This window comes from Semicossyphus pulcher, unplaced genomic scaffold, assembly GCF_022749685.1.
Source record: "Semicossyphus pulcher isolate SPU_LCO1_2020_fin unplaced genomic scaffold, fSemPul1.0.p SCAF_17, whole genome shotgun sequence".
NCBI classification, from domain to species: domain Eukaryota; kingdom Metazoa; phylum Chordata; class Actinopteri; order Labriformes; family Labridae; genus Semicossyphus; species Semicossyphus pulcher.
In genome coordinates this window covers 14,067,331-14,078,203 of record NW_027211681.1, presented here as the reverse complement: position 1 = coordinate 14,078,203, position 10,873 = coordinate 14,067,331, and the positions used below count along the sequence as shown (strand labels likewise).

General features: G+C 44.2%; 1 protein-coding gene across 1 annotated transcript; it reads left to right on the top strand.

Annotated features, from left to right (window-relative positions):
• Window positions 1-337: 337 nt before the first annotated feature.
• On the top strand, window positions 338-748 carry LOC138594903 (histone H3). Its single transcript, XM_069666178.1, has one exon. The coding sequence runs from the start codon at window positions 338-340 to the stop codon at window positions 746-748; it is 411 nt and encodes a 136-aa protein (XP_069522279.1).
• The last annotated feature ends 10,125 nt before the right edge of the window (window positions 749-10,873 follow it).

Below are 10,873 nucleotides of genomic sequence, written 5' to 3'. Positions count from 1 at the left end.
GACTCAGAGAAATGATGCCTCTGACGGACAAAACCCTCCTTTATAGGTCGCGGAGCGCGGGAGGGTTCCTGCCGGACCAACCAGAAGAGAGGCATCGAGCGGAGCAGAGAGGGGGGTCTCGCGCCCAGTTACGGTCCAAATTTTCTCCAATAAGCGGCGGAGATTGAGTAGGTGAGTCGCTCCTCCAGGCGGGGCTGAGCTCCAGCAGCAGCCCCTCACCAATCAGGGGCCGGAGGTCCGAACCAGCGTCACCCTTTCACAGCCGCTCCTCCAGTTTAAGAGCAGCGCGTCTCCTCTCTCTGCTACACATTTCTCCTGTTTAGAGAAAGAAGAGACGATGGCAAGAACCAAGCAGACCGCCCGTAAATCCACCGGAGGCAAAGCCCCCAGGAAGCAGCTGGCCACCAAGGCTGCCCGTAAGAGCGCCCCGGCCACCGGCGGCGTGAAGAAGCCTCACCGTTACAGGCCCGGTACCGTGGCTCTGAGAGAGATCCGTCGCTACCAGAAATCCACGGAGCTGCTGATCCGCAAGCTGCCCTTCCAGCGCCTGGTCAGAGAGATCGCTCAGGACTTCAAGACCGACCTGCGCTTCCAGAGCTCCGCTGTCATGGCTCTGCAGGAGTCCAGCGAGGCTTACCTGGTCGGCCTGTTTGAGGACACCAACCTGTGCGCCATCCACGCCAAGAGGGTCACCATCATGCCCAAAGACATCCAGCTGGCCCGCCGCATCCGCGGAGAGCGTGCATAAACTGTTGTTGTTGTTGTTGTTGTTGTTGTTGTTGTTGTTGTTGTCGTCGTCGTCGTCGTCGTCGTCGTCGTCGTCGTCGTCTGCTGCACGAACCACAACGGCTCTTTTAAGAGCCACCTCACTCTTACTCAAGAGATGCTTCCTGCAGGAATCGATTCATTCACACCATGTTGTGTAAAACGTATGTTTATGACCGTTCCTATTGTCTTATATCTTCAAAGAAAACGCCTCACATGTTAAGTCATTATTTTCATCGTTGGCTGTTCTGTGCTGACAGACTGAATAAAGGTCTGTGGGAGCTGATCTGCTGCCCTCCTGTGGTGACTCGGAGAAATCCCTGTTTCACAGACCTGCTGTATGTGAGTGTTAAAAACACGTTCTCTGCCTCAGTACATGATTGATTAAACTACACATTTGACAGCAGGTTGAACACTTGACATATGAACAGAGACGGATGGTTCGTTATGAGTACAACTAATTTAAACGAATCAAACATTCTCCAACTGGAAGAACAGTTATCAAAGATCCTGGATATTAACTTTCACGGCTGCTTTCAACCACAGAAAAAGTAAAACTTAAACAGTAATAAGGCAGTTCAAATGGTATGAAATTGCTGGTTTAATATGAAGTAGTGGAGAATTCATTAAAAAGTTCAATATGTAATATATATTATCCATTTTTTAATTGTTTTTCTCTCATTTCACACGATTCTTTCTAAACCCATTATTTATAACATGACCCTACCTAAACTCTCACTCCAAGACCACATGGTGATAAACGCTTCAGTCGATCTGTACTGATGAACTAACAGCCCAAAGACAAAGCGAGAACATGCACCCTGATTAAGTTACACTTTGACGTTTGAAACATTTTTTGTCGTCACACTCCTGGCAGATCCAGTGCAGCAGGACATTTTAGCCCCTTTCACACGCATGTGAACGCAAACGGCCAGATTTGTCGCCCCGACTTTAGCTCTCTGGTGTGCCCTCTGGAGGTATCCTCCAGTAACGCGTAGTGCATAGACAAGTATGTGAACAGTTACGTTCATGATGCAGACGGTCAGCCTCAGTCTTTTAGTAAATATCATGCATGCATCCATCATTTTTCAGACACTTCTACTAGATTTTCCTTTTAAAATGAGTCACTGAAAACATAAAAAGCCAGTCAGTGTTTTATTATACTCGAGGGCCTAATGTGAGCTGATTCAGCAAGCTCGCCAACATTTGAATGCATCTAAGAAATTCTGCCATCAACGGTTGTTTTTGGGCTGAACTGAGCCTACTATAATAGCTACAGTGAAAGCTCGACAAAGTTAGTCACGTGGATCCTGCTGAGTAGCTGAGACATTGTTGCTGAATTGTTCAAATGTCAGCCTGGGAAAATACAAAGAAGTCTACATGGATGGATACCACAGAGGTGTTTTCAGAAATCACTGCATTCAATGAGAGGAACAGGCTAAAAGAACCAAGTGGGGACGGTTACTATGTGAAAATCACATTATTTGATTTCTCGGGTGCATTTCACATCCAGCTAAGCTGCAGGCCATGAGGGTGGACGCGTCCATCATCTCCTCTCCAAAACACCTCAATGTTTTTGCGAGCCGTGGAAAAGCTCGGTGCTGCTGCTGCGAGTCACCTCTCTTTGGCACCCCTACCCCCTGCGCCTATGGTGTGACCTCATGATTGACAGCTCTGTGGACAAATGGGGCTCCTGCAGCGTTCTGTTCCCCAGTAGCAGAGTAGAGGAGGAACGGCGAGAGGAGACGTAACTAACACTAACACTACAGTCATTGAACTTTCCATCAGCGTGAATATCTGCTTCAGACCGACACAAGAAGCTGTTCTGCTGCAGACTGAGCCCACCTGAGGGCTCCAACACGCCAAGGACACCTGAGGGCTCCAACACGCCAAGGACACAAGGTAAAGGTGTGTTTTGGATAGAGGAAGGGGCGGGACGTCAACACTGCAGTCAATACTGTATGTTTAGACTGCAATTCACAATATTTACACTACGGCCATTTTGCCCGCAATGACGCTCAGGGTGGAAAGCTCAAACGTGCTTATAATGTCTTACTGGTGTGAAAATCATATAAATGATCTGACGAATCATTTCACAGCTTCTGAGCTGACGAGCAAGTGATAAGACAATGGATAATAACAAACAGGATGGACGGATGGATCGGCCCGAATTTCAAGTTCAAACTACATTTGAACATTAGCTTCAGTAGGACATCGGACTACGGTTGCATTCAACCACTTCCTAGCAAACATTACCATTTGATAGAATGCTAGGAGTTGAATGGTACCTTTAGCTGACTTAGCTGGGGTACCTAATGAGTCATCAAATATGCCGTTTTACCTCGATTAAAGGCCCCATATCCCTCTGGTTGTTCACTACCCATTGTCTTTTCAGTTGCTGATATATTCAAAAGTGGTGAAATATATAATTTGTCAGAACTCTTACGATTTGCAAATCTTAAATGCAACGATACATGCAATGTTACAATTTCACTTAGCAGATGCTAAGATGAGAGTTAACACAACACAAGCACACCTCATCAACATAAACCACATCCTCACTGTCATCATCATCATCAGGAGGGAGTTGCAGTAATCAATGCATGATATCACGAGAGCCTGTACCAGCAGATGTGCTGCATGCTCTGACAGGTAGGGTCTGATCTTCCTGATGTTGTACAGGGCAAATCGACATGACCGAGCAATCGAGGCCACATGAACCTTAAAGGTTAGCTGGTCGTCAATTGTGACGCCCAGGTTCCGGGCAGACTTAGTGGGTATGAGTTCAGTGTGTCCGAGCTGGATGTTGATCTGTGGTTGCATAGAGGGACTGGCTGGGATGACATGGAGCTCAGCTTGGATAGGTCGAGCTGAAGGTGGCATTCATTCATCCATATAGAGATATTGGCAAGGCATGATGAGATCCGTGCCGAGTCTGTAGAGCTGGGTATCGCCCGCATAGCAATAGTATGAGAAACCATGGGAGCATTACAACATTTACGCTTCTCACCCTGAGCATGATGTCAGAGGAAAATGGCCGCTGTCTGAACACGGTGAGTGGTGGTGTGTCGTACAGGCTTCACAGGGAACAATGCTGTAACTCCTCCTTCCACCTTGTCACTGACTTTAGTACAAACACTGAGGCTGTATGAGGGCGAGGACGCTGAGATCTTTCAACATGTGCAGCCTGATGCTGGGATTCTTCTATTAGTCTGTTGTGCTCTGTCCTCTGTATTTCACTGCAGACGCATTTGAGCAGGCTACATAAACAGACTTAAACTTATTAAGAAGGCCGGCTCATTATTGGCTGGAAACAATACGGTGCTGGCAACGAGGAAGACCCTGAAATAAACTACACCTAAACTGAACACCTGCTCCACAACCTACTGGACAGACAGTGGAGAACGTTCTCAAACACACTGGTTCTGCTTATCTCTGCTTTCCCAGTTCTCAGAAATGTTGCAATGTAGAGAGCCAAGTAAGAGCCAACAAACAGCTTCAAGTGCGACCGGACACTGGTGCTGACAGGCAGTGCACAGAGGCAATGCACAGGGCGTATCATATAATCAACATCAACAGATCCAATGTCATCATCATCAGTAGCATGAATATCATGAAGTGGGGAGGTGTTCATAAAGAGCTGGGACTTTAGCTTCTTCTTAAAGGTGAAAGGGACTCTGCGGACCGAATGGAGTTTGGTAACTCATTCCACCCCCGGGAGGACTACAGAGGAGAGGAGTCTAGTTGGCGACAGCACAAATGATGTACAAAGAACAAAGAACTGAACTTCCAAACTGTGTTCAGAGGTGGTTTGAAACTCAGAATGGTCAGTGTTAACTAAGGGGAACAGGTATTTATATATTTATCCAAAGAAACAGTGGCAGGGACAAATACGAACAGCTGTGACAATGATTTGAGAATTTGAAGTTCTCTTTATACATTTAAAACATGTTTATAAAACAGGGGTTGATAAACTAATATAAAGATGAGGCATGATCCTAAGTTTTAAGTGTCTTAAACTTCAAACTCTTGTGTCCTGATTAGTTTCTGTGTGAAATGTTTGAAACTTTTCTGTTTTGTTTTTCTTAATAAATCAAACCAAGTAATGATATCGTTGCCTTTGTGTGTGTGTTCTTGTACAAAAGGGTTGGTATAATCCTTAATCCTGCAATGTATTTTTATGTGGAAGTATGTGTTTTGTTCAAATATATAATAAGGAACTCAATAGTTCTGATGTGAACACAATAGTCTCTGTCTCAATTAATTATATTTTGTATTTTATTGTGATCGGGCTGCACGGTGGTGCAGTGGTTAGCGCTAGGTTCTGGTTCGAATCCTGGTTCAGACATAGTGGGCCTTTCTGTGTGGAGTCTGCATGTTCTCCCCGTGCTCGTGTGGGTTCCTTCTGGGTACTCCGGCTTCCTCCCACAGTCCAAACACATGCTCGTTAGGTTCATCGGTGTCTCTAAATTATCCGTAGAATGTGAGCGTGACAGGTTGTCTGTCTGTGATCAGTCCAGGTGTAACCCCGCCTCTCGCCCAATGACAGCTTGGATAGCCTCCAACCCTGAACAGGATAAGCGACATAGTTAACGGATGGATGGATTTTATTGTGATTTATTGTGTGTATTTATTTATACTTTATAGGTAGAAAGACAAACTTTTTTTCTGATATTGATATTGAAATTTTTGTATCTATAGTTTAATTTCATTGATATTTTTATTTTTATCTTTCCAGTGACTATGTTGATTTACTGTGTATGTATTGATTTAATGCAATGTGCTGGATAACCCACTGCTCTATCTGGCGGTCTATTAAAGTGTATTTACCTTATTTGGGTGTAAAATTAAAAAGATGGTTCTTTTAAATCCATGTTACAGCCTGTCCGGGCCAGCAGGGGGCAGCAGCAGACTGTTTGTGAGTCAGGAAAGGCCTTCACTGAGGGAGTGCCTCTTCTCATCATTCTGCCTGAGCAACCGACACTTCTCACCATTTCTCCTGTTGATCAGGTTAATTTGATGCATTAGCCCACTTAGTGTTATTAAAATCAATCAAAATATTGTCAGGTAAATGTCTCGGGGGAAAAAAAGTCTTGTGTGTTTATAAAAGCTGTATTTGTGAGAGGGTTGAAAGTGTTGACAGAGAGCTGTGTGCTCAGTTTATGTTGTTTATTTGTTAGAATCTTCCATGCGAATTATTGAATGTCATTATAATGTGTTTTAGATAATATTACTAGTGAAGCTTCCAAAAAACAGACAGTACACTTTTATGTTAAACCCGCAAAATGGATTTAGAAAATGTTTGCAGCCCAAAAACGGTTCTCAGACCCCTATAATTTAAGGCTTAATATAATTAAAACGGGTGTGTTATAAAAAAATTCACCCCCCGTACAGTTATCATGAACAATAAAATTAGCTATTTATAACAAAACCGTTTTTTGTACCAGGCTGTAAACATGTTTATTTCTGCTGTAAAAATGGACATTTTCCCACCTGCTGTAATGTTATTTCTTGTTTTCTGGAGCCAGCCTCAAGTGGCCACTCGAGGAACTGCAGTTTTTTGCACTTCCGCATTGGCTTCATTTTTCAACACCGGAGGTTGCCGCTTGGACAGCTCCCTAAAAGTGAAGCCAAAACATTTTGGGCGCCCCCTGCAGACTTACTGCAGTAAAAGTCATAAAGCCCGCCTCCTCCATGTTAACAGATGGGACATGAGTCAAACTATAAAATCAAAATACACGCCCGATACATTTTTCTCAAACATGGTTTCTGTCATTATAGTTAGTTCTTATCATTCTGATTTACGTCCAAGTGTTCATTTATCTGACAAGTTTATTTTTAATTTGTTATTTGATGCTGTCAAAATGATGATTGACAGCTCTGTTGACAAATTAGGCTCCTGCAGCCTATCAGTTCTGATTTAGCAGAGTGGAGGACGATCCACAAGGTTTTTTCGGTAAGTGAAGTGTGTGTTTGGGTTAGCGGAAGTGGCTACGGCCGCTTCACTTGCCAATCTCTTTTGCTCAGTCTCTGGCTCCAAATGACGTCACCATCACAAGATGGCAGCGCCTCTAGCGGGGGGTATTTTGGCATCAATTACATACAATGGGAGCAGATGGAGACACGTTGTCCATCTACATGTACAGTCATTGGTTTACACCAAGACACCTAAAAGTGAAGCCAGACCCTCTCTATCGCCCCCTGCTGACTGGCTGCAGTATAGGTCATAAAGCCCGCCTCCTCCATGTGAAACAGACGGGACGGGAAATGACGGTCTATATGATGAAGTCATTCTTCCTGCTGCGCAAATTCATATTCTGTTAATTAATTTCAATGTTCAGGATTGTTCAAAGTATTAACAGCAACTCGCACCTTTTTTCTAACATCATAGTTAATCACAGAGCGGTGAAGTCGTTTAATACTGGAGACAGAGATGCAGACATGGAGTCAACACGCAGGAGCCATATTGTATATGAGACAGCGTCAATGTGTTAGCAGAGACTCCAGTCTGCAGCGACACACACACACACACACACACACCACAAACTAAATATTAGTGTATAATAATACTATCAACTACGTTACATGAGGACAAATGATCAAATGAACATCACTGTCCCTTCACTTCTCTCTCGCTTGTCCTTATGAGCTCTCGCTCTCAGTCAGACGATGTTATTTCATACATGAAGAGAAACAGTTACTTTATAGGAAATAAACATTACACATCACACACATCACACTCTCTAACAGTGTCCCTGTGCAGCTGCAGTATTAGTAGCCCTTTTTACATTGCATTTCTGCTACAGCGGCGTAACAAAGCTCCGCTGTTCAGCGCCTTTGCTCTTTCATCTTGAACCAAGCAACGCTGGCGTAGAGCCGCCCCAGTGTTACAGAAGCAGAAGGCGCGCAACGTGTTAATAAACAGTGAGCTTCACATTCACACACACGGCGCTGTTCTGTCCTGCCACTGACGCCGTTTCTCCTCGGTTACACCTCTCGTACTACCTCCGATGCCAGCTGTGAGTTAGAACAACTTTGCCCCACCATTCTGCCTCCGGGTTAAAGACGAGATGTAACGGCTTGAACTGTCAGTGAATAAGGGGCTAAACTGAACTCGGGAGAGCTGTCCCTGGATTGAACTCTGAAATCTGAAAAAGAAGCTGTTCTGCTGCAGACTGAGCCCACCTGAGGGCTCAAACACGGCAAGGCCACAAGGTAAAGGTGTGTTTTGGGTAGAGGAAGGGGCGGGATGTCAAGGCTGCGGCTCCACCAGCCGATCTCTACTGCTCACACTCTGGATACAGATGACGTCATCAGCGCAAGATGGCAGCGATATTTTGTCTTCAGTTTTGTTCAGAGGAGGAGGAGAAGACGGTCATAGGTATAAAGAGAAACACACACACACAGCTGGGTGAACTCTGCTAAAGGAAGAACTTAATAAACTTAATAAATCTGGCTTCTTTATTTCTGATCATCACTCCTCAGCAGTGAGTTCATACTCGCTCACTGTATCCAGTATATCACAGAAACGCTGACAGAGAGCAGCCAGTGACCCTTCTCTTGAGCAGACCTTTGGTAAAGGACAGAGCATCGGTTAATCTGATTTACAGCGTCTCCGTCTGCTTCACAGCACAGTTTAAGGATAGGGCAGTCCCTCTATTAGTGTTATTATATCTGAGTTGAAAGGGTCAGCCGCAGACAGCACATCCTCGTTTCGTTCTGCCTCACTACAAACTGACTTCACACAGTACATTCCCATGAGACCTTCACACAAAGGGGGGTTAAATCTGGAGAGAGATTACAGCTAGGCCTCTGAGAGAGAGCTCGACTGACCCTGTCATTTATTTAAGTGTTTTCACTCTTATTGATTCATCTTTTTCATGCATATGCACAGCTCATACATCTGTTTACTTCTATGCTGGGTTAGGTTAGACAGTGTATTGATTATAAGCAATGCGTTTATTTTATTTAGCAAATCCCAGTGAGCGCTTTATGGGCTGTGTGATTTTAACAAGAAGCTTCAGAGACATCGTAAAGGGAGCAGTTTGAAACATTCCCCACTGAGCATGTGCAGAAACGTCGTCTGTGCAGCTCAGACTGTGAAAGCAGAATGACCCCTGGATGTAGGTGATTAATACCTGACTGGAAGACGAGTTTGAAGAGACCTCGGTTGCCGTCGGTGATGAGAGCTGGATTGAACGCAGCTCTGTGTTTGCAAGAATGTTTTGTTGGTGACTGTGATGCACTGCTCACTTACAATCATTTCAGCCACTAAATATGTATGAGATCTGTGAAGAAGTGTGTGAATGTGCGATGAATCTTGTGACAGAAGCAGAAGCTGGTCTAAACAAACTTCACTTCTGAACCAGTTTTTTTCAACGGAGAAATGCTCCCTGGGATATTTTAGGGGTCCAAGCAGTGAGACTCACCACAGGAGCATTAACGTTTATGTTCTCATTATTCAGCGTTATTATTGTTCTCCTCTGAAGGTTTTCTTGCTGCAGAAACGTCCGTAGGTGGGTTGCAAATCCCACCCACTTTTTTGGCACATGACCACATTGAACACGTCTGGAAATTGGTCAAAATATTTTTTTCACTTTCATGTCTTCGATCATTCGCTTCTTTTTCTCTACAAGTGTCAAATTCTGTGGTTACCTTGGCAAAGGTTGATCCATTTGTAAACTGATACATTTTTGATCCTGATTCTTATGATTTACAATTAAATTAATAATGAATCAAAATTGGCTACATCCATCAATTATCTATACCGCTTATCCTGTTTAGGGTCGTTGGGGTAAGAGCCTATTCCAGCTGTCATTGGGTGAGAGGCAGGGTTACATCTTGGACAGGTCACAATCACAGGGCTGACACACAGAGACAGACAACCTTCCACGTGTCAGGCCTGGACTAAAATGAGGACTCAGATGCAGAGGATATCACGTACAAGCACACTTTATTGATTTCTGATCCTTTTTGAAGAGTGACAAACAATTGGGCTATGAAAAACTCCCTAAATAACTAAGTCCTGGCAAGATAACTCGCGGAAGATAAAACTTCCTAAATAGGAAAATCTCCAGTAAAGGAGAGACAAAAAACACACTAGAAACAGGGAAGATCCTAAAACATAAATCGCTCCCGTAGGAGGAAAACAAAAGCTAGACTAAAAATCAAAACGCTCCCGAAGGAGGAAAACCAAAACTACTGATCAACGGGACAAAAGAAAAAGGCTCACCTAAAAGGAGGCTCTACAACTATCTAATACTAATTAAACACAAAATCGCTCCAAAAGGGAGGAAAGAAAACAGTTTACAAAATAACACAAAATCGATGCTAAACTAGAAAACTTTAACAAACGAAAAATCACTCTCAAAGGAGGAAACAGAAAACAACTTACGTGGCGTAGCAAAAAACTCTTGGCAAAACCGACTGTGACTGTGGATAAGGGCTTGGGTGCACGGACAAGGACGAAACACTTTGGCAAAAGACAAAGGGGAGACGCAGACTATAAGCACATGAGGGTAGTGGGGAACAGGTGGAAACAATCAGGGATCAGGGGAGACAATCAGACCGGTGACACATGAGGAAGGGCAAGTGACCTGAAACGAGAGGAGAGTCAGGTTTCAAAATAAAACAGGAAGTTACGAGACAAAAATCCAAGACAAGACAAACCTCACCGCGGTGTGACACCACGCTCACATTCACACCTATGGGCAGTTCAGAGTCACCAATGAGCCTAACGAGCATGTCTTTGGACTGTGGGAGGAAGACGGAGTACCTGGAGGGAACCCACACATTCACGGGGAGAACATGCAGACTCCACACAGAAAGGCCCACTACATACAAACCGGGATTCAAACCATGAACCTTCCAGCTGTGAAGCGACAGTGCTAACCACTTCACCACGGTGCAGTCCTGGCTCGTCCAGGTTTGTACCTAAGTTCACACTTAAAAGAGCTAGCTCCAAGTTCAGTTCACAGAGATTAAAATTAACTAGCTCACCTTCATAAAATCGTGGTGTTTTTTTTGTTGCCGCAACATGCATTCTGCCTAGATGAGCCTGTACAGGCAGAACAACCAATTTCAATAGTTTGCTCTGTAATAATTAAGT

What these genes read in the sequence shown, in the direction of transcription:
- LOC138594903 (XM_069666178.1), top strand. Translation starts at nt 338, where the DNA reads ATGGCAAGAACCAAGCAGACCGCCCGTAAATCCACCGGAGGCAAAGCC.